At 45.5% G+C, this 23,880-nt stretch overlaps 1 protein-coding gene and 1 pseudogene across 2 annotated transcripts; one reads left to right on the top strand and one right to left on the bottom strand.

Annotated features, from left to right (window-relative positions):
• Positions 1-13,650: 13,650 nt before the first annotated feature.
• On the bottom strand, positions 13,651-18,804 carry SP5 (Sp5 transcription factor). 2 transcript variants are annotated; one of them, XM_028830830.2, is made up of 2 exons: positions 18,073-18,369; positions 13,651-17,882 (listed from the first exon to the last, which is right to left on the bottom strand). In XM_028830830.2, exons 1-2 carry the CDS (start codon positions 18,253-18,255, stop codon positions 16,737-16,739), a joined length of 1,329 nt encoding a protein of 442 aa, XP_028686663.2. In that variant the 5' UTR covers positions 18,256-18,369; the 3' UTR covers positions 13,651-16,736. The 2 variants fall into 2 exon arrangements, with proteins under 2 accessions (XP_028686663.2, XP_001082704.1); XM_001082704.5 differs by lacking the exon at positions 18,073-18,369 and adding an exon at positions 18,578-18,804 and having other exon boundaries at positions 16,259-17,882.
• A 716-nt stretch (positions 18,805-19,520) lies between these two features.
• On the top strand, positions 19,521-20,592 carry LOC100423577 (uncharacterized; annotated as a pseudogene).
• The last annotated feature ends 3,288 nt before the right edge of the window (positions 20,593-23,880 follow it).

Below are 23,880 nucleotides of genomic sequence, written 5' to 3'. Positions count from 1 at the left end.
ATATCTCATCAGTCACCAGCATCCTAAGGAATCACATTTGGAAACTCTTTAATCTCTCTTCCATTTATAGATGGGGAAACTGATCTCAGAGAAGTGAAATGATTTTCCTAGATCATGCATAGTCTTTGTGCCTCTTTGGAAATCCCAAAGCATCAAAATGCATTTTTCTCCTTTAAAGATTTTATTTGTGGCAGTTTAATATTAAAATCACTGATATTCAAAGGTACATTTTCAACATCACAAATTTAGACTCTGTAGATAGCAGCATTAAGTTCTAGCACTGGGAACACATTAAAAGGGTGCTTTTCAAGTGTTTAATGGAACATGTGTATCTTCTCAAGAGTGGTGCTTTAGCGTGAATATAAAGAGGGAAAATTCTAAACGAGGCCATATTCTTCAGAGGAAAAAAGCCTTATGAAGAAAGAAAACAGAAAATCAGATTTCTAAAGCCCGGTCTGGGAAGATATTTAAGGGTTGTTTAACTAAACTCAAGTATATCTAAGAGGTTGACAATTCATTCTGTCCCACTGAGGAGCTGGAAATATAATGGAATCTTTAAGTTTAAACCTAGTAAAATTGTTGGTTTGGGTTCTATGTTCCTGTTTTTATCTATTTTCTAGAAAGCTTTCACATTTCCAGAAAAGAAAGAGAAATGATTTTTATATATTTAGTTTTAACACAAGGTCTTGCTCTGTCACCTAGGCTGGAGGGCAGTGGCGCCATCTCAGCTTACTGCAACCTTTGCCTCCTGGATTCAAGCAATCCTCCGGCCTCAGCCTCCCAAGTAGCTGGGACTACAGGCACGTGCCACCATCCTCTGCTAAACTTTTTTGTTTGTTTGTTTGTTTGTATTTATAGTAGAGATGGGTTTCGCCATGTTGCCCAGGCTGATGTCGAACTCCTAAGCTCGAGCGATCTTTCCGCCTTGGCCTCCCAAAGTGCTGGGATTACAGGCGTGAGCCACCATGCCCAGTTCAGAAAGATGAATGATTTAACTAAACACACAGATGTAGAGACTGGTGCACAAAAAGGTAAACATACTTGATCAAGGTCAAGGATTCATCCATTTAAATCACAGTTCTCAACTGTTTTTGGATTATGAAGTCTTTCAGGATTCAACTAAAGTTTGGATCCACTCTCCAGAAAAATTTGGACATTAGAAAATTTGCATATGTCTTAGTCAGTTCTGGCTACTATAACAGAGTTCCATAAACCTGGTAGCCTATAAACAACAAAAATTTATTTCTCATAGTTCTGGAGGCTGGGAGCCCAAGATAAGAGTAACAGCATGGTTGGGTTCTGGTGAGGGCCCTCTTCAGGTTTCAGACAGCCAACTTCTCATTGCATCCTCACATGGCAGAAAGAGGACTAGGGAGTTCCTTGGGGTCTCTTTTATAAGGGCAGTAATCCCATTTATGAGGGCTCACCCTCATGACCTAATGACCTTCCAAAGGCTCCACCTCCTAGTACCATCACATGGGGGGTTAGGATTTCAACATATGAATTTTGAGGGGACAGAAACATTCCATCTATAACAGCATAGAATGCCCATTCATGAATCCCACATCTGTGAACCTCTGGGCTAAATATAGGATAAATCCAGACAATGGATAAAGTGGTTAAAATGATGAACTCCATCTTCTATGTTTTGAAGTAGAAATTCAGCCCCATTACTGAAAGGGTTTAAGGAGTAGACCATAGAGTAGGAACATATAAGTAGTATAATACTATTTTTATTAAAGTAAATATTTATATTGTGCATATATAGCAAAAAAAATTTTATTGAGTACTTGTTAGGTACCATTTTTCTAAGTTATTTAATCTATATATTGTATTTTTTAATGAATGAATTTTTTTCTTTTTTAAATTTCAATAATTTGGGGGGAACAGGTGGTGTTTGGTTGCACGGAAATGTTCTTTAGCGGTGATTTCTGAGATTTTGGTGTACCCATCTCCTGAGCAGCGTACACTGTACCCACTGTGTAGTCGTTTATCACTCACTCCCCTCCTACCCTTACCCCTGAGTCCCCAGAGTCCATTATATCATTCTTATGCCTTTGTGTCCCCATAGCTTAGCTCCTACTTATAAAAGAGAATATACAATGTTTGGTTTTCCATTCTTGAGTTATTCAATTCACTTAGTTATTCTATTCACTTAGAAAAATAGTCTTCAACTCTATACAGGTTGCTGCAAATGCCATTATTTCATTCCCTTTTGTGGCTGAGTAGTATTCCACATTAATCTGTATAACTTAATCCCCACAACAACCCTATAAGTTAGACACTATTATTATAACCAGTTTGCAAATGAGGAAATGACACACACACACACAAACACACACACACACACACACTCAAACTGGAAGCCACGAGGTTAGGAATCATATCCAGCATCTGGGACAGGGCAAGGGAGACTCTGAAGGTGATACATAAAGATGTGTGGATTTAATGAATGAGCCAAATGTTAACAGTAGTTTTTTTTTTTTTTTCAATGAGAGGTAGAGGATAAGGCAACCCTTCTATTGTCTACTTGCGTTTTCTACTTAATTTTTTTTGTTTTTTTTTAGATGGAGTTGCACTCTGTCGCCCAGGCTGGAGTGCGGTGGCACCATCTCAGCTCACTGTGACCTCCATCTCCTGGGTTCAAGCGATTCTCCTGTGTCAGCCTCCCAAGTAGCTGGGACTACAGGTGCACACCACCATGCCTGGCTAATTTTTGTAATTTTAGTAGAGACAGGGTTTCGCCATGATAGCCAGGTTGGTCTCAAACTCCTAATCTCAAGTGATCCACTCTCCTCAGCCTCCCAAAGTGCTGGGATTACAGGTGTGAGCCCCTGTGCCCAGCCTCTTGAATTTTTTTTTTTTTTTTTTGAGACGAGTTTTGCTCCTTTTGCCCAGCCTGGAGTGCAATGGCATGATCTTGGCTCACTGCAACCTCTGCCTCCTGGGTTCAAGTGATTCTCCTGCCTCAGCCTCCCAAGTAGGTGGGATTACAGGTGCCCACCACCATGCCTGGCTGATTTTTGTAATTTTAGTAGAGATGGGGTTTCACCACATTGACCAGGCTGGTCTTGAACTCCAGACCTCAGGTGATCCCCCTGCCTCAGCCTCCCGAAGTGCTGGGATTACAGGCATGCCCCACCGTGCCCGGACCTACTTGAGTTTTTATGATGAGCATGTTGGCAGATCACAGTTAGTGTTCAACAAATATCCATGTGCTTCTCTATGTTTCCTATCCTCTATGCTTCTAGGTGTGTTCATGGGACTAATTCTCACCAATGGAATGTTTGTGGAAATAATGCGTCTCCTTCAGTCGGAGGCAGTTAAGAGACAAGAGATGGGCGGATCACGAGGTCAGGAGATCGAGACCATCCTGGCTAACACAGTGAAACCCCGTCTCTACTAAAAAATACAAAAAAAATGAGCCGGGCGTGGTGGTGGCGCCTGTAGTCCCAGCTACTCAGGAGGCTGAGGCAGAAGAATGGCGTGAACCCGGGAGGCGGAGCTTGCAGTGAGCCAAGATCGCGCCACTGCACTCCAGCCTGGGCGACAGAGCGAGACTCCGTCTCAAAAAAAAAAAAAAAAAAAAAATAGTGAAATAAATGAAGAATCACATGAGTGAAGTCCTCTGGGTACCTGAGTATGGGCGAAACTGGAAAACAGTGATGGAGTTTTCCATAGCAGCATCCTAAGAAGACACCCTTGAGTGGGTGAGAACTCATTTTGAGGACATCAGCAAACACAGCTTAAGAGGAGTTTAAAAGGTGATATCACCTGGGCTTGCTTTCTCAGGTACTCTTTTAAAAGGATGTAATTCATAGCTGTCCCAGGAAGACTCACCAGGAACACTGTTAATAACTGCCTTAGAAGCATTTTGTGATCTATCATTTAGGATATTTGTTTAGTTGCTCTAATAGGCACCAAGTAACAATGGGTTAAACAAGATGGTCTGTCTTTCAAATAAAAGTCCAGCTGGTAGGCAGCCCAGGAAAGGTGGGCTGCTCTGCTTCATGTGATGGTCTGAGGACACTTATGCCTTCTGTTTTGTTGCTTTGCCATCCTCCGGGGTGTTGTCCTATCCACATGATTGAGTTGAATGCCCACCATCATGTCTGCATTGCAGCCTCAAGAAAGAGAAAAGAAGAAAGGGAAAGCATGCAACTTTCTTTTAAGGATGTGACCTAGAAGTGACATACATCACTTAGGCTCACATGTGCCATTGGTGGGAACTTAGTCATATGGCCACTGCTAGTTGCAAGTGAGGCTGGGATATGTCATCTCTAGATGGACAGTCATGTACCTCCCAAAAACTTGGGGGTTACTATTACCAAAAGGAAGAAAGAAAATATGAATGGGTGGGGATTGACAGTCTCTCATCAGTAGGAAAGCATCATGACTGATGCTGAGAAACTCTTTGCCCAAGTCTTTATGGCCTATATATGTAACTCCATATTACTGACAATGTGCATCACAGGGTGTGGTAGGTGGCTTCTAAAATGGCCCCAAATGATTCCTGTCTCCTGGTACTCGAGCCCTGGTGTAATCCCTTTTTCTTGAATGACTTCCTTCAAGTTAATAGAATGTTGATAGGCTGCCACTTCTACGATTAGATTATTAAAGATGTACCTCCATTTTCCTAGCAGACTTTATTGCCTTTGCAGCTTGCAAGCTTTGATGAAGCAGCCATGTTGGGGAGGCCCATATGGCAAGAAACCAAAGTCAGTCTCCAGACAATAGCCAGCAAAGAACTGAAGTCCTCAGTCCAATAACCTACAAAGAACTGAATCCTACCAATAACCACTTGAGTTTGGAAATGGATCCCTTACCAATCGAGGCTTCAAATTAGACCCCAGCCTTGGTTGACACCTTCAGTGTAGCCTTATGAAAGACCCTGAAGCAGATAAAGCAACTAAACTGTGCCTGGACTTCTGATGCACAGAACTTGCGAGATAATAAATGTATGTTGTTTGAAGCCTCTAAGTTGGTGGTAATTTGTTGCAACAAAAAATAACTAATACATAGGGGTCTTTATTAAGACTGCTGCTCTGGGTCTAACTGTCTTAGGAGCACCATACCTGTTCCTTCTGAGGCATGGCCCTTCCACATCTCCAGATCCATCAGTCTTCCACACAACATACACCCACACCACTACCACCTCTTCTCCATCTGAGCCACTCTCCTTCTCTCTTCAGCTGTGGCTTCTTCCACCTCCTGCCTTGTGGTTTTTGCTTTTTTTTTTTTTTTTGGCCTTTGAATGGTCACTCAACATACTCTTCTAAGTTAGTTTAGATTATGATAATAGCCAGGAAGGTAGTGGTAGGGGAATGTCTTTAAAAGCTGGAGAAATGAGACTTGGGGAATGCAAAGGAATGACTGTTAGGCATTGGGAAGTTGAGATTGCCTCAGAGAAGCCATCAGACCCAGGATTCTGGGAGAGATAGAGAGAGACAGTTAGCAGCTTCCTAGAACCACCACCATATCCCCACTCAAACAGCTCAAGGAAGAAAGGCATTCTGGTCTTTAATCTGAACCCACCTCTTATAGATGCCAATGGGAAGAGACACTACCAGTTAAAACTATGCCTTGTTTACTATACTGACCATACTTGTAGTACCTTATATTCACAACAAAATACTTATTGAGTATATAGTATGTACCAGGCACTATATTAGGCTCTGGTATGTGGTAGTGAATAGCCTCTGCTCTCCTGGTGTTCCTAAATATTCCCTGCCAACTTTCTGTATTTCTTACTAGACTGCTGGCTCCATGAGGATAAGAACTTTGTATGACTTTTTCATGATGGATGTTCATCTGTGCCAGCTGTAAATATTTAACAAATACTTGTGGAATACACGAATCCAAAAGTAAGTGGAATGATAAAGAGGTAAGACATCAGGTGAGGGAGTACGATTTTACAACACGGTGACTTTACTAGAATGCAAACTCTATGAGGGGTGGACCTTGATAAGTATTGGTTGCTTCATCTGTACAATAAAGAGGTTTGATTTGGTGAACTCTGAAATCATTTTGGTTATAAACCTCAATGACTCTTTGATTCTGAACTGTCACAGAAAGATATGAGCCTAGAATAAAATATCTAGAACATATAAACTCAATTTTTGTGACTTCGGTTCAGAATTTAATTAATTTTAGTTGGGAATTTAGCAAACCCAAGCGATCATTTAGTGTCTTTATTCTTATATTTTGACAGGGAAAGGATCATGACATCTACTACAGCATTTGGCACAGACCCAGGTAAATAAGATAAAGCTTCTAAGTCACTTCTCCTCTTCGAATCATGGAATATATTGTGTCAGACCTCAATAATCAGCTGTGGACTTTTTAAAAAGGAAAATTAGATATGGATTTATTACCTGAGCATTTGCCATTGTCAAAATGTGTAGATGTTACCCCATTCACTAGTTTTCTCTCGTAAGGAAGCATTTCTCTAATGGTGATCTTCCACCCACCTGTCTTAGAGTCACTGGGGTGATGGTTATAATGAAACCAGCTTCCTCACCCCTAGACCAAACGAATTAGCAGTTCTAGGGATGTAGCTCAGGATCCTCCATTTAAATAAGCATCTAAAGTAATTTTCATGCATGTAAAAATCTGAAAGCCACCATTCCTATTTCTTTGGCAACTTCAGACCAAAGCTTCTCTCCATACTTCTTCTCTGAGTCTTCTCTCAGTCTCTATGCTCCTCAACCGTCTCTCCCTTTGCTAGGCTGCTGGATTCCTATTGAATGTGCTTACCTGTTTTCTTTCTTTTTTTTTTTTTTTTGAGACGGAGTCTCGCTCCGTTGCCCAGGCTGGAGTGCAGTGGCCGGATCTCAGCTCACTGCAAGCTCCGCCTCCCGGGTTTACGCCATTCTCCTGGCTCAGCCTCCCGAGTAGCTGGGACTACAGGCGCCCGCCACCGCGCCCGGCTAGTTTTTAGTAGAGACGGGGTTTCACCGTGTTAGCCAGGATGGTCTCGATCTCCTGACCTCATGATCCGCCCGTCTTGGCCTCCCAAAGTGCTGGGATTACAGGCTTGAGCCACCGCGCCTGGCCGAATGTGCTTACTTGTTAATGCACATGGATAATGATGGTTTCATTGGATCTGGCATGCTGTCTGTTTTCTCCTCTGTTAAATGAGAGGGTCAGAGTTGCTGATTTTTGTTTTTTTTAGACAGAGTCTCCCTCTGTTACCCAGTCTGGGGTGCAGTGGCCTGATCTTGGCTCACTGCAACCTCTGCCTCCCCAGTTCAAGTGATTCTCCTGCCTCCCGATTAGCTGAGATTATAGGCGCCTGCCACCACGCCCAGCTAATTTTTGTATTTTTAGTAAAGATGGGGTTTCACCATGTTGGCCATGGTTGGCCAGGCTTGTCTTGAACTCCTGACCTCAGGTGATCTACCCACCTCAGCCTCCCAAAGTGCTAGGATTACAGGTGTGAGCCACTGTGCCCAGCCTCAGAGTCAGTGATTTTTAAGTCTCCAACCCAACATGCTAAATTCTGTAAGTTGTGGCTGGGAAGATTTATCTCATCGTTGAGAGCTCCCTTGATCTCTCAGGGAGTGGGGACACCTTGGGAATATGCTACAGTCAGCATCATCCTAGCTTCTTGTTATTGTTCACTGGGGGCCTCCTAAAGGACCCCAAACAATGATGACTGGATAATTTAGACTTGGGGGCAGTGTGAGGAGCCCATTCTCTGAAAAAAAAAATCATAGAATCATAGAGGTATTTTCATTTATGTTACAGGCTTCCCTGGTACTGGTAATTCCCAGCAGCTTTCTATAATCCCAAAGGTCAGAAATAAACTGCCAAAAAAATTTTACTAAATCATGTTCTGGTCTGGGATACAGCCCTGAAATGCACTTTGAGCAAGAAAGACTTTGTAGAGGAGAAAAAAGGTGGACCAATGAGGAATGGGTAGAACCAGAGGAAAGTGAACATTCTTGGTTTAAATGTCCACAATGTTCTAAGTTTTTCATGTGTACTACAGAGAAGCTCCAGGCTTCTACACTTCCCTGTGGGTAGTTTCAAAAAGCTATTGTAGCAAAACAGAGGCTGGTGGTGACTATGCTTATCTTTTAGAAGAGCCATCATTGCATTTCTGCAGCACAGAATAGATATGTGATTTTTACTCTTAGTGGTGGAGTTTATATATGACTCATGATGTTTGGTTATTAATCATCTAATGACACTAAATATTGCTTAGTTAGCTGAGTATTCCCTTTAGGAAACCAGATATTGCTAAAGTCACTGTTCGACTTAATGGGGAAAGTTCCACTAACATATAAAATGTATGATTTATAATTCAAAATGTAAATCCTCTATTGGTATTACATACTATAAAAAGGACAATTGTCTACATAATTACATAACATGCATGTAAGGATCAATATTTAATTAAGACCATTACTGTATTCTCATTGAGAGTTAGAGCCCAATATTCTCAATTGGGTGAGAATTTCAGCCAAATGGTCTATCCATTTTCTTTTTTTTCTTTTTGAGACGGATCTTGCTTTGTCACCCAGGCTGGAGTGCAATGGTGCGATCTTGGCTCACTGCAACCTCCGCCTCCTGCGTTCAAGCAATTCTCCTGTCTCAGCCTCCGGAATAGCTGGAATTACAGGCGCGTGCCACCATACCCGACTGATTTTTGTATTTTTAGTAGAGGTGGGGTTTCACCATGTTGGCTAGGCTGGTGTTGAACTCCTGACCTGAGGTGATCTGCCTGCCTTGGCCTCCCAAAGTGCTGGGATTACAGGCGTGAGCCACTGTGCCCAGCCAGTCTATCCATTTTCTATTTTCCCAAAGTAACTTGTGAGAAATGTCTTAGGCTAGAATTTGCTTACATATTTTCCATCTTGCACATGGTTAAAATGTGCGGTTTCCTAAACCAGTGGTTCTCGAACATCAGCATGCATTAGAATCACCTGGAGGGCTGGTTAAAACACAGATTCCCAGGGTTTCTGATTTAGTAAGTCTGGCGGTTGGACCCGAGAATCTGCATTTCTAACCAGTGATCCCAAGTGATGCTGATGCTGCAGGTCTGGGGACCACACTGTCTTGAACTAACACCTCTGAATTGGATTCTGATTGGATTCTGAATGCCATAGATGCAGTTTGGAGATTGTTTTTCAAAGCAGAATATCCATTTGTGGAATAAAACAGTTTATCATTGTTATTACCTGAAGTAATTTCTCTTTCCTTTGTGTTTTTAGAGGAGTTTTGTTGGTCGCTTTTATCAGGCATTAGGCCTTGTATTACATTCATTTGTGCCTATGTTTTATCTCCTTTGTGACTGTGAGCTCTTTGAAGGACTGTGTTCATCTTTAAATCCTCATTGTACCTTACATCTTGTAGACTTCAAATCATTGTTTGGCAAATTGAATTTAGTTATGTATACATGTTTTGTGCCTAGTTTCCTACATGTAATAATTATAAATAACAAACATCAAGTTAAGTATGCAGCTCATATATTCGGGTTTTTTTTTTTTTTTTTTTTTTTTTTTTTGAGACAGAATCTCACTCTGCCACCCAGGCTGGAGTGCAGTGGCGTGGTCTCCACTCACTGCAACCTCCGCCTCCTGGGTTCAAGCGATTCTCCTTCCTCAGCCTCCCAAGTAGCTGGGATTATAGGCATGTACCACTGTGCCCAGCTAAAATAAGATTTATTCAGACTTTTTGGCTTACAGATGTTAGATCTGAGGCATTTCAGCTTTGGAACAGACCATAAGGATAATTCAAGTCCAAAGGTCCTTAAAGTCCACCACATCTCCTCTACAGCCTACTCATACTCACCTTTAGTTAAAAAAAAACGAAAAACACAAAACACAAAATTCCAAAAACCTGGAGTGAGGGAGGCACCTTCCTTCCTGGGGTCCATTCCAAATTTGAGAAGGTGCTCGAACCTTGCCTTTCTACTTCTACTCAATGACCCTATTTCAACCCCTTTTGATATCCTGTTTAGATAGGATATTCCCCACGTCTGTTATTCCCCATTTGGTTCCCCTGTCCTTATTCCTAGATCTCCCTGCTCCAGAAGCAAGGGGGCAGCCACAGCCCCACAGCCTCTAGCTGCTGGCTGCTCAGGGCACACAGGCTTGCTATTGACAAGTCTGAAGCATGACTGACGAAGGGAGTGCTTTCTCTCTAGAAAACAATTTGGCAACTTTCTACTTCAAACCCAGGCTCACTACAGAATTTCTTACCATGATGACTTTCCTGGCAGTTGTCTGCAGTACTATCAAGAGACAACATGGACTTCAACGATCAAAAAGGGGAGAAAAAGGCTTAAAAGAAAAACAAGTCTCCATCAAAGGTAATAACCACAATGAGAAATATACATAGCTATGTGCTTATAGGTCTTAGTTCACATTCCCCCTTATTAAAATTATAGCTCAAGAAATAAAGGGCTATGTTTAATGACTTAGGTATATAAATATACTTCATTTGTATATTTTTTACTTACTAAAATCAAACAAGTATTACCTCAAACCATTATATTTTATAATTTTACTTTCAATTGTCATGTATTTTTCCTACTGATGTTCACAAATTCACAGGAAACATCAGCAATGTACTAAATAAAATATGAATTGAATCAACAAATAGAACTATAAATTTAATTCATGCACTTGTAAAATTTACACCAAAGAATACAAATGTCTATTAAAAATACAGTCAAGCATGGTGGCTCACACCTGTAATCCCGGCACTTTGGGAGACTGAGGTGGGTGAATCATCTGAGGTCAGGAGTTCGAGACCAGCCTGGCCAATGTGGTGAAACTCCATCTCTACTAAAATACAAAAATTAGGGCTGGGCGTGGTGGCTCACACCTGTAATCCCAGCACTTTGGGAGGCCGAGGTGGGCAGATCACAAGGTCAGGAAATCGAGACCATACTGGCTAAGACAGTGAAACCCTGTCTCTACTAAAAATACAAAAAATTAGTCCGGTGTGGTGGCGGGCGCCTGTAGTCCCAGCTACTCGGGAGGCTGAGGCAGGAGAATGGCGTGAACCCGGGAGGTGGAGCTTGCGGTGAGCGGACACAGCACCACTGCACTTCAGCCTGGGTGGCAGAGCGAGACTCTGTCTCAAAAAAAAAAAAAAAAAAAAAAAAAAAAATTAGCTGGGTGTGATGCCGGGCACCTGTAATCCCACTACTTGGGAGGCTGAGGCAGGAGAATCACTTGAATCCAGGAGGCAGAAGTTGCAGTGAGCCAAGATCGTGCCACTGCACTCCAGCCTGGGTGACAGGGTGAGACTCTGTTTCAAACAACAACAACAATAAAAAACCGAAACAATAGATTTAAACTACTACAGTTTAGAATCCTGTTGAGTTCTGCATTATTGGGAGCAAAATAAAATCATGGACATAAATACTTTGAGGAAAGCAAGAGAGACACATGACACAAAATGAAAGTTTCCATGCTAGAGATGGACATGAATATATAGAAGACATGTGACATCCACAAGTCAGAATGGAAAAGAAAGCAAGACATAGAATTTATAAGAATAAAACTCACATAGAGATAAGAGAAATGAGCTTTCATGGTATCTGATGTAGACTTTTAGGAAGTTGCCACCAAATATTTTTAAAATTAGGACACATTTTCCCAACCATAAGCATAAATGAGTTAGCCTTGATATTTGCCTCATGAATTGGGTAAAATTAAGCTGAGGGCCAGATGTTTTCCATCTGTGTTTTAGATTATGCTAAACATAAAATGATTAGAAAGCACCCATATATGACTGGTTTAACTATATGAAAAAATCAGATGACATGAAGACACTGCCTTAGACTTTAGAAAATTTTAGTGTATTTTGATGTCAGAATTTTGACAAGTAATGAAAATATTAGATGAATAGTTTTACTGTTAAACAAACTTCCATTTCAAAATAGGCATAATGAATCTTCATACTGCCGAAACAACTTTTTAAAAAGGGAAAGCTGCAGATTTTCCCGGTGGTATCAAACTGAGAGCTGGGTTTATTTACCCTGAATTAAATTTTGGTATTAGGTAGACAACCAAAATATATTAGTTAATGTGGGTTATTATGTGTTGTGCAGATACTACTATAGTTCATATGCATGGGTTGATTTATGAATTAAGTCTCAAATATCCAGTGGAGGATTATACTTTAGATAATTGCTGAAGACACGGAAAGAAAAGTGCATGAGGTCTAGAAAGGGAAGTCATCAAAATGTCAGCATGAAACTATATCAATCTTCATGTACAAATCTTCAATTGGTAATAAGTTGTAATAGCAAAACAACTGAGAAACTATCAGTCCATAGCTGTTTGATTACATCTTTGTTGAACAAATACCACTTGTTCATTATAGTCAGGAACATTAAATTATTCTACAATGTCCATAAATTAATCTGAAACACTGCTGTCTCTGGCAACATATCAGATTCTTTAAAAATAATCAAGGAAGGAGCAACGGACATCAAGATCTTTATACAAAAATGTGTTGAGTCTGAACAACATCAGAGAAAAATTTACTGTCTATATTAAATAAATCACATGCCACACTAATCAGGTTACCATTATAGTGGTCCAATAATGAAACATGTTCTTTTGTTGTATTAATCTAAACATATATCTCATTACCAACATACATCTTATCTATTTTCCTTATTTTTTCCTACTCTATTGAACTATGTTGGTGCATAACATTTCAAAACTGCCCTGGGTCTCTTACTCTTTTAAAGTTCTCTCTATCATGCAAACCAGAAGAAGGTCATGATATTTAACAGAAAATTAATATCACTTGTTTTGAGTGGCCCTCAATTTGGGACATTAGCAAACTATAATTGCACTTACTATAACACAAAGCTTAAGGTTTGAATCTGATTCTATAACACAGGCTATTTCCCAGTGAGAATGGTCAACTTACCTTGACTTGTCATTATTTAATGTGATGAGCTAATGCAAGTAAAGTGGCTTGCAATTTTGGAGTCCCAAACAACTTACTAGATGTTTACATGAATTTGAAGTCATAGCTACAGCTATAAAAACATTCTGTGAAACAGTCATAGCAGAAATGAAATAAATAGAAAACACTGACGATGTTGCTTTAAACTAATACTTAAAACACCACAATATTAGAATAGAAAATAGTACATCTTGGGGTAAAAAAAACCTGACTTTTCTACAAATGTCATTGTTTCAAATAGGTTTCTGCAAGAGGCATTCTTGGCAAGATTCATTTTTTAATTGGCATGTCTTGTTTGATTAAGGTAAAATAATTTAAAAGAATATACAATATAAGGCAGGGCACAGTGGCTCACGCCTGTAATCCCAGCACTTTGGGAGGCCAAGGTGGGCAGATCATAAGGTCAGGAGATCGAGACCATCCTGGCCAACATGGTAAAACCCCGTCTCTACTAAACATACAAAAATTAGCCAGGTGTGGTGGCACGCACCTGTAGTCCCAGGTACTTAGGAGGCTGAGGCAGGAGAACTGCTTGAACCCGGGAGGCAGAGGTTGCAGTTAGCTGAGATGGTGCCACTGCACTGTAGCCTGGCGACAGAGAGAGACTCCATTTCAAAAAAAAAAAAAAAAAAAAAAAGAAAATATAATATAGTCACAAGATTTAAACACTAGTTGAAACTAGAGAATAACATGGAGATTACAATTGTATTTTCTTTAACATTATTTACTTTCATTCATTATCAGAACTATTTAAAACTAGTGATCAGTTAAGGGTATTACTACACAATTTTTTCTTGAGAAAAGCAGAAAACTACAGTGTTAATAAATTCAGAAATGCACAATTCTAAATTAACTGATATTTCAGTTTACTAATTTCTAATTTACTGATATTTCAATTTCTCCATGTTTCCATGCTCTTGCTCAAAATGGTCCAAAAACTGTTAAAATTAAAGTAACATCACATGAATTTTAGTATTTTTAAAGAATGTAACACTCTACATTATATTTGCATGCTAACAAAACAGTTGCTTTAAAATCTACAATGTCTACTGACATTTGAGGCAATCATTAACATATTTTCTTCAATTAGTTTTTTAAACTTAATTGAATTGTGTGCTGGGATCTTTAAGTGAAACCTTGAATAAAGTTGGTGGATTAAACTTACTTTTTAAATGCTGCCTACTTTTTAAATGTTACAAATTCTATCAGATTTGCAGTGTACAATCAGCAAGCCTTTCAGTTGTACCAAGTTAAAGACCATACTTTTTCAATTTGCAGGTGCAATTAAGTAAAACCATAAGAAAGTTATTTTGTCATATAACTTTGTTCTGCTTTAAAAAATTGTATATAGTTTATCTAGTTTTTCCTCTTAATAACCACAGAGTTATCTATCTCCAATATCTCATTTCTTTAGATATTAAATTCCATATGCTTAACCAAAAAAATTATAAGAAAACTTTATCTTCAACACTTCTTCTGTTTGGATACTAAATAAATGATTGGCTCTGTCAATAATAGCTAGTAGACTCATTTTTAAATTGCTATTTTTCTTTCTCTACCAAGGTCATTCTTTTAGATGAAAGAATCATTTCAAATCATTTCAAAAAGACCAAAGCCCTTGGTCTTTTCACTCTCTAACAAGGATTCCTCTTTCCCAAAACTTTTCAAAAATCCTTTTCTGAATCTATAGTTAATCCTGGGGTATGGTTCAGATGGGAGTTTCTGTAACTTTTTAGGGAAAGGTGAGAGTTTCTGTAACTTTTCACATTGATTTATACATCAAAATGTGTAATCTTAATATAATGACTTAGATCTAATGATTTTGATTAAGATTACATATTTAGGTGTATATTAATGTTACTGCCTAGCAACTTCATCACTATTGCTTGCAAAACTGCCACACGCTTGAAAATTTAACCCAAACTCCTCTTACCAGGTGAAGAACCATGAAGACTCACATTCTAATTAGTCATTAAATAGTTCCAGTATCCGTTATTCTATGGCATATTGCCACTATGAATCTAATACTCATTTACTACCTTGTCCCAAGTTACAGAATAAAAAAATGCTATTTCTTAGGAGTATAAAAGTAATTTTCACCCGAATTATGTTGATGTTTGTGTTTTACTTCATATAAGAATTCAAGAACAACCCTCAAAGCTTTTAAGAACTGATCCTTCAGTTTGACTTCAAACAAAAGGCAAGGTAAAAGCAGTTTGTAAACTGTGAAATCCTATCAATTTGTAGACACTTCTACTATCATGAACAGATTATTCGGCTCTATTAAAATTCGGCATTAATGATGCTAGCTTAACATGTTAATAAAATTTAGAACATTTTCTATTCTTTGCTAATCTTAAGTCAGAAGATTTAACTGCTGATTAAACGTGCAGTTACAGGTTTAAAAACTCAAATATTAGAAAATATCAAGGAGTTAGACACTTGATAAAACATTTGTAAACTTCAAAACTTCAACTTTTAGAGAAAGGCGAGGCACCTACACAAAAAAATACCCTATTTCCACATTTCCAAACTGTGAGTATTCCTGGTTCTTCCCTGAGAAAATCTTAGACTACTTCAATGATTTAAAACATAATAAAATTCAGATACAAAATGGAACTAAACGTCCTGGCCTAACCAGAAATCCCTGGGTTGTTACTGTGAAATAAGACTTGTTAAGATTTCCACAGCAAGATTAAGAAGAAAACAAGCAAGACAACGCTGGGTATCGTGACGGGACTGAAATACAGGAGTAACGTCTGGCAAACTATCTTCTTGGTTTTTTCCCAGGTGAACAAGGGTCCCTTTTCTCTGTACCTCTCCCCAGAGTCTCACCTGTGAACAGACCCTCGCGCCTCTAATACCTCTCTTAACACCAGCATAGTTGTAACCTGTCCCGAGAGTACCAACAAATGGAAAGCCACAAGGAATTCGTGAGGTAAAAGCAAACTTGAAAGAGAAACAGTCTCGGGTGAAGTCCTAAGGCCGCAAGAGAAACTCAAGTTGTGATTGAAAAATCTTGCCCTACCTCTTTACCACAAAACGGAATTGCCTGCCTTTTTCCATTCCTGAACCCAACACATTTGCCCAGATTCTTCCAAACCAAAGAAACCTCCGACATAGGGAGACTATAGGAACCATCAAATTCCCGGTGAAACCCTACCCCTTAGTACAGCCTCCCAGAAGAAGAAAAGATCAAATGAGACCGGCTCAGCGGGGTCTTCCTGTAGTGACCCCTGAGTTAACGTATTTATTTTCACGGTGCAACTGCTGATCACTTTACAGAGACATATCATGCTGTAGCTCTGCATGGAGCTGAAGACAAAAGCAACATTTTTATTAATGTTATAATTATTATAATTATTTTTAACAAAGCTATTAAATAACCTGTACAAAGCCCAAACCGGTCCTAGCGAAAACCCGAGCACTATTTCAAATCTCCCAAGTTCCTTTCGCTTCATTTCAGCAGCATTTCCTATATACAAGGCCAGCCCAGGGTGGTCCCCCAAAACTGTAGGTCTCCCAGACGGTGGGAACGGTTTAGAGTTTGGAACCGCCCTGGGGTAAGGCAGAGCTCCCAATTATAACCCAAATGCCCCAGCACCAACCCTACCTCCCCGCTCCTGGGAACTAGGTCCCTGTGTCCGAGGGTAGGGGAAGCTGGGAGCCTGGCTCCATTTTGGGAGGCAGGCAACAGGGAGGGTCCGTCTGCTGAGTCTCCCCTCCGCCAGCTGCCCACAGGTCCCCGGATCTCCCGCAGAGGTGCTGGGAAGGGGGTCCACCTCCGGGAGGGCTCACAGGTCCCGCGGGTCCTCCCGCTTAACCCCGGCCTCAGCGACTTTGAGCTTCTTATTCTGGTGCGTCTTCACGTGCTTGGCGAGGTGGTCGCTGCGCATGAAGCGCTTGCCGCACTCCGGGCAGGCGAAGCGCTTCTCGCCCGTGTGAGTCCGCAGGTGCCGCTGCAGCTCGTCCGAGCGCGTGAAGCTCTTCCCGCAGAAGAGCCAGTTGCACACGAAGGGCCGCTCGCCCGTGTGCCAGCGCAGGTGCGCCTTCAGGTGCGACGTCTTCCCGTACACCTTGCCGCAGCCCGGCACGTGGCACACGTGCTGCTTCTTCTTGCCCGGCTCCGCCTCGGGGGCGCCGCCCGCCGCCTGGCAGTTGGGGCAGCGGCAGCGGCGGCACCTCCTGGCCGTGGCCGCCAGGGGGGCCTTGGTCTGCAGCAGCGCGGCGATCTGGCTCTGGTACTGCGCAAAGTCCGACGGGCCCAACACCAAGCCTCTTTGCAGGGCGGCGGCGGCCGCAGCAGCAGCGGCCGCAGAGGCGGGGAAGCGGGGCGCGTGGGGAGCCCCGGCACAGGCTCCGGAGAGGCTGCTTCCCGGAACCCCGGAGGCCCCCGGTCCGGCCCCCGCCTGCGGGATGCTCCACCACGGGAGGTCGTCGGGGGCCGGGTTGGGTGACAACTGGCGGCAGGTGGGCGGCGGGGGCGGCGGCGGCGGCGGGGGCAGCAGGTTGGAGTAGCCGGGCGGCAGCGCGGCCTGCGCCGCGTAGGGCACGTAGGCGGGCGCGCAGCTGGCGGGCAGAGCCGCCATGCTCGAGGGCAGCATCTTGACCGGCGAGAACTCGTAGGGGTACGAGGGGTCGGCGGGGGGTGTGAGGGGAAGCTCGTGCGCAGCCCCGAAGGACGGCTGCAGGTGCGTCTTCTGCGGCGTCAGCCCCAGGCTGGGGTGCGGGGGCGGCAGTGCGCCTGGCGAGTGCGCCGGCATGTCGGCGGTCCACGGGTGGAAGAGCCTGGAGGGTGAGCCCAGCGCGGGGTCGTAGGGCACCTGCAGGAAGTCCGGGGGCGCCGTCGCGCCAGGCTGGCCGATGCGGCTACAGGTGGCGGCCAGCAGTGCCAGGGGCGAGTGCTTGCCCAGGTCCGGGGAGGCGCTGGGGGTGCGGTCCTGCATAGGCGGCGAGGGAGGGAGGAGAAGAGACAAAAGGTTAGCTCCAAGCGCGGACTCCGGGCCAGCCCGCCGACCCCACGCCCACTATTATACTGCCGCCACTCTTCCGTCCCGGCCGTCCCTCCCCCGCCACCGCACTCCACGCACGCACCCACCGGCCGCGGGAAACTTTTGGTGCCTGCACTACCTGAACGTGGGGCACGCGAGCGCTTCTTGCTAAACTACTTGGTGCACTGAGACGCCGTCCAGCCTTAGAGGAAGCAGGCGCAAAGTGGGAGGGGGAGGCGTCCGACGGGCCGCTCCCGGCTCGGTGGTCAGTAAGAGTCGGGAAACACCCACAACCCCGCCGCCCGGCCACCCTCCCTCCCATCTTTTAAGCTCTCTTGTCCTCACTGCCCTCGCGCTCCTCCCCGGCCCGCCCCAGGCTGAAGTCAGCAGGAGGGCCCAGCAGGGTGAGCTCCAGTCCTGTTCTCGGCCAGCCGGGCACCTCCGAACAATCCCGGATCCACGCGTCCCTCCCGCAAAGGCCACACCGGATTAGGTGTGAAGTTGGCGTGGGTACCCCTAGGCCAGGCTCCAGCTGCACCCATCGGTTGGGTTCCCTTTGAGGTTCAAGGTGCAGGGAGTACCAGGAGAGATCCGGACGTGGCCTTTTCCACCTTTCTCCCGCCCCCTCCGGGCTCGGCCCTAACCTGGAGAAAGGCCTGCAGCGAGTCGTTCCGGAGGACGGCCACCGCGGCCATGGTTACGGCTTGCAGGCCGCTGGCTGCGGAGCGGGGCGCCGCCACCGAGGCATGGACACCCGAAGGCGAGGACGAACGACCGCCCAGCCTGCCTCCCCGGCGCCTGCTCTGCGCGCCGGGGCCCTCCCCGCCCTCGCCCCTCGCCGCGCCCCGCTCGCTAGCCCCGCGCGCGGTCTGAGCGCTTCAGGATCACCTCCAAGAATTTGATAAGGACTTTGCTGGGCCGCCAGCCAGTCAGAGGGAAGATTTATGGCTTTGAAGTTTGCCGCTACCCAATCATCAAAGAATAGAGGCTCTTTCAGAAGCGAAAGCAAATCCTTTGAATCCACAAAGCTCCTATGGTGTGTTTGTTGGTCTGGATAAAAGAACTGATTATTAGGGGGGATGGGAAGGGAGGAGATAAAGGCGGGACAATTAATGAAGTAATCACTATGTGGGAAATGTATATACACAAATAATTGGATTTTCCTGATCAAAGGGGGCCTTGCCGCCTGGAGACCCGCGCTTGGGTTGCTCGAGACACTCTTCCCGCCCTCCCAACCCCCCCCACACACACTTGCAATTAAAGATTTGCACCGAGGCAGCGCCCAAAGTGACAAAGTGTCTTTGTTATCTCTAGAAAAATCTGCCTTCGGCTTCCAGGCGCCGGACTTTGAGACAGGAAGGAGTGTAACTCTCCCCTGTATTTATTTGCACACCCTGCACCCTCGCCGCACACTCACCCGCCCGCGCACACAGCGGACCCAAGCGAGGCCCCCGGTGGGGCGTGGGACCGACCGCGCCCGGCCTGGGGCGGGGCCGGGCGGCCGCCCAGCGCGGCGTTGGGTGGCGCGCACGCTCCAGGGCCACCCGCCTGACGAGCTACCGGGGCTCTCCTGTGACGTTCCTGCTGGCGACCTGGAAGTTTTCCTCAGGCCACAACTTTTGCAAAGTGTGGACCTGGGAAAAACACCCGCGCCGCGCATACCCTCAAAGCTGAGCTTGGCAGGACACCCAAGGCGACCCGTCATGCCCATCTGAGGGGGAGAAGCTGTGCTGTTCCGCCCCCTTCTCCCTAGGCCACCCTGGACCCCCAGGAGGCCCGGGCCGGGCTGTGGGGGGCCGAAAGCCCCAGTACCGCTGGTGATTTCTCGCTCGGAGCCCCGCCAAGGCAGCGCGCGCTCTCGCAAGCCTGACAGACCAAGAACTACTCGAAAAAAGTGAGGCGCGGTCTAGGAAGCCTGGTTGTTGTGGTTCCACAAACCACAAATCATATTAGAGAGAACCCCGAAGGGGGGAGAAAAGTCAGTACAAATTTGTTCCTGTCACCTTTGGAAACAAAAAGTTCCTCACCAGGCGCGGGGCGTGCTTTGCCATGGGCAGGGTCGCGCTTTCCGGGGCTTGGGTGATCCCCATCCCTCCCTGGCCGCTCACTTCCTGCCGAGGAGGGCCGTCTGCCTCCTCCAGGCCCAGGGCGCAAGGCGCGTCCTGCCCCGGTACTGCAGACCCCGGGATCACTTCCCCCGGGATCGCTTCCCCAGGGCGCGCGGGCCGGGAAGGAGGAAGAGATGGGCGGGGCGCCGAGGGGTCCTCACCGCCCTGGGGCATTAGGGGCGCGGAACCGTGTTGGAGGCCTAGCGGCCCCGGCTCGCGAGACCGCACTGCAGAGCTCGGCCTACTCCTTTCCCCCACCCACCTCCTGGCGGACACGGTCTCCACTCTCCAGGCCGCCGACCGTGGGGGAGCCCCTAATCAGCTCGCGCCCGGCCTCTCTGCCCGTCTTCCTCACGGAACCGCACCGCGACCGGGGACGGACGGGAGACGACGGACGGGATGACCTATCTCCCAGTGCAGCGTCAGAGGTTAGCCTAACTACAGTGGACTCGGAGTCTGGGCCGTATAAGGATGCCCTCCGCACTTCCATCAGGGGTCGGGGACGCGATGCCTCCGGGCCCACCTTCTCCCACGGGCGAGACTGCGGGAGAGAATATCGTACTGAAGACGGGTGGGCTGCTTGCGACCCAAAAACAATGGGTCCCTCGCACATCCTGCACTCGCACCGCGCCCTTCTCCCGCAACGAGCTGTCCCCTCTAGAACGCGAGCGGCGACCACAGAGCTTGGCCAACCCGATCTGGCTTCTGAAGATGAGATCAGCTGCTCTGGGAGCGGAGAAGGGGAGAGACCTTAGTGGTTTCATCGGAGGCGTGGCCGACCTGCTCCTTACCACGGTCCGGTCCAGGGTTTGAGTCTTGGAGAAGCGTGGGACCCGAGGGAGCCCTTTCCCGGATGCAAGTCAGAGGCCAGAGAGTCCCTTGGCACGCACTCGCGCCTGCACATGCCCGCACCGTCGAAGCGATCTGGTGCCTTAGCGCTTGTTTCCTTTCTAGCTCCCTTGAGCTCTTCGAAGTCTCCTTTCCCAGGAAGGCTTGCAGGGCCTGGCTAAGCAGGATGGAAGGCAGCCCTTTTTGTTGAATCTGATAGCTACTTTCCCAAAAAGGCCAGAAGAGCCGTTTCACATCTCCATAGTTATAGGAGTTAGCTTTTTCTTCAAGATGCCCCCACTAGTCAGTTAAACCACCATCAGTGGGCAACAGGGTGAAAGTTAGTGGCTTGGTGGTTAAGAGCTCGGAGTCCGAGCTCTCTGAAGACATTTTTCCCGCCTTGACACTTTCTAGTTGGTGACCTTGGCAAGCAAGGTACTCAGCCTCTGTGTACCTCAGTTTTGCGGTTTGTAAAATGGGAGTTACAATAGTGCACCCCTTGTAGAGTGGCTGTAGGTTTAAGAGTTAATATATGCAAGGTCTTTAGGACTGTGCTGAGCGTACAGAAGGCCCTCTCTTGAGTGGTCGCAGTCGGCTGCTCTCGGCCTCATCTCCATTTGTGAAAACCCGCCCAGAGTCCGGTCCTCCCAGGCCCCAGCTGAAGTTTGGAGAGAGACTTTGCCGAATAGCTGTTTAGTCTCCCCCAACCCCCTTGGCCCTCGGAGCTCCTGAAAAAAGTTCTTAATGAAGTAATGTTGAGAGCGTCCATTAAAAATGCAATGCTGGGAGATCAAAGTACAATATTTATTTTAGAAATTTGTTGCAATCACCAAGAGATACAGGTATCAAGGCCAAATGTCAGTTCCATTACACAAAGCCCTGCGCCCGGGAAGAGCGTGTGGCTGCTCTGCCATAATGTAAAGAGACATCAAAGACCGAGCGCGCTGCAAAAGTGCGCAGCCGGGGGGAGGGAGCATGCCCAGGAGGGCCAGGCGCGCCCCAGACAGCGCGGGGGCTGCGGGGGCGGGGGTCAGTTCAAAGAGGTATCCGCTGGGGCGCGAGTTCACAGGAGGGAAGATTTAATGGGCTTTCTTTTGTTGGTGGGTGTGTTTGCGCACGGTGGACCCAGGAACTCCTATGTGGTCCTCCTGCCTCGGGGCGGAGATGGGGGTGGGGTGGGAGCTGCGAATGTGGAGCAAACTTTAACCGTGGCGGGGGGCGGGGAGGTTGAATACCAGTCTCCTGGCTGCGGCTGGCACAGCGGAGCTGCTCTCCAAGCAGCGGGGTTCCGAGGCTGGGAAGTTTGCATTGCAGTTTCTTCGCGGGCGGGCGGCGAGCGCCAACTGCTTGCCACCTGAGAGAGGAAGAGGCGGATAGGTGAACCCGCAGCGACACTTGCTCAGGGGACGGACCAGCTCTGCGCTCTCTGGGATTAACTCTGGGGTTGCTACTTCGAGCCCAAGCTTGGTACCTCGCCTCGGGCATTTTCTTGAAGCAAGAAGGGATGCACGGCTCTGGCATAAATCCAACTAGACAGTCACCCCTCTCCAGCTGATTTTTTAAAAATCTAGATATTATTTAGATCATTTCAGCAAATTCTTAATTCTTTGGACTTTCACAGTAAGATGTTTCTTAACTGGCTGGATCTCCCCCTTCCTTGCCAAGGAGACTCAACTTTGCAATTGCCTATATCTGCCTAGTTAAATCGTTGCTATACTAAAGGTTCTGGGAGGGTGGGGGCAGAATTATTTCCCCCGTGCTAATGCGGCACTGAATCGCAGGAGGCTGCACATGCATTTCTTCAGTTATCTACAACCAAGAATTCTCAGAGCAGTCCCTCGGCAGCCTTTTGAAGCTGTGCTAGAGCAGAAAGCTGCTATTGTTCTCATCTCTCAACAAGGAAAGGATCAAACTTTGCTTCTTCAATTTGAAAGTTTTTTTTTTTTTTTTTTTAATGGTGGTGGGGGGAAGGATTGCAATCTGATACTCTAAGTTAACTTTGAGGATTTGGAGTGGTCTCCCAGTTTAAGCTGCAGATCAAATAACAGATACCCTAATGCCTGCATCTCAAGTCGGGGGCACGCCATCATTAATAGGGTGGAGTAGTAAGTCACAAGCAATTATAATGTGGGTAACCTAGCCTGGTGACCGAGCTAGTTTACTTTCCAAGGAAATGGGACCATTTTCTCAACTGGAATCCTTGAATTAATTTTAAACTTAAACTTCTAAATTGAATCAGTATACAATACTGGTTGTAGAACTAGGAAGAATTTTTAAAAATCTAATTCTCCCTCATTTGATGGGAGGAGGAAACAGCATTTGTATGATACATATCCTGCCTGCACAATGCTGTGATCTTCAGTTGATGCTCGATAAATGCTCATTGATATTGGGTGGTAGAGTGGAATTGTGTGTACCAACGTCATCTGTGTAATGACTGGTGCCGCAGAGCACACAAATGTAGTAGGAAGTCAGAGAGGATTGGTGAGGGCTGGAGTGGTCAAGGGAGGCTTTAGCAAGGAGCTGGGGTTTGGAGGAGACTTTCAGGACCCACAGAATTTTAACTAAATTTTAATTTTAGTTAATTTTAGTGCAAAGAAAGAAGGTGAAGGGAAAGGGATAGCAGAAAGAGAATTCCACTTCAGTGAGAAGTTGAACTATGATGAAGTTTTGGGCCTTTGATCTGTTGATGTGGACATGGTGGGGTCAGATTAGAGAAGTCAGAACCAGGAGTTTGCCCTCATGCTGTATACATTATAGTAGGAACTCCTCCTGAACTCACAATTGAATGTGAGTTCAATTCCATTTCTGAAAGCTTCTCCCCTAGAAGGGTTGGCTTGCAGAGTCTGGAAGGATAGATGCAAATGCAGTTACCTAGGTGTGAGATGGTGAAAATTTTGATTGGGAACTGGTGGTAGTAGTGAAAGGATGACTCAACATTTTAAAGGGGAAAAAGAGCAAAATTTGGTGACAGATTGGAATAAGACATTAAATAAAGGGGACACTCAAAA

Source organism: Macaca mulatta, chromosome 12 (assembly GCF_049350105.2).
Source record: "Macaca mulatta isolate MMU2019108-1 chromosome 12, T2T-MMU8v2.0, whole genome shotgun sequence".
Lineage (NCBI taxonomy): Eukaryota > Metazoa > Chordata > Mammalia > Primates > Cercopithecidae > Macaca > Macaca mulatta.
The sequence above is the reverse complement of the archived record's forward strand: the minus strand, read 5'-3'. Positions and strand labels throughout refer to the sequence as shown.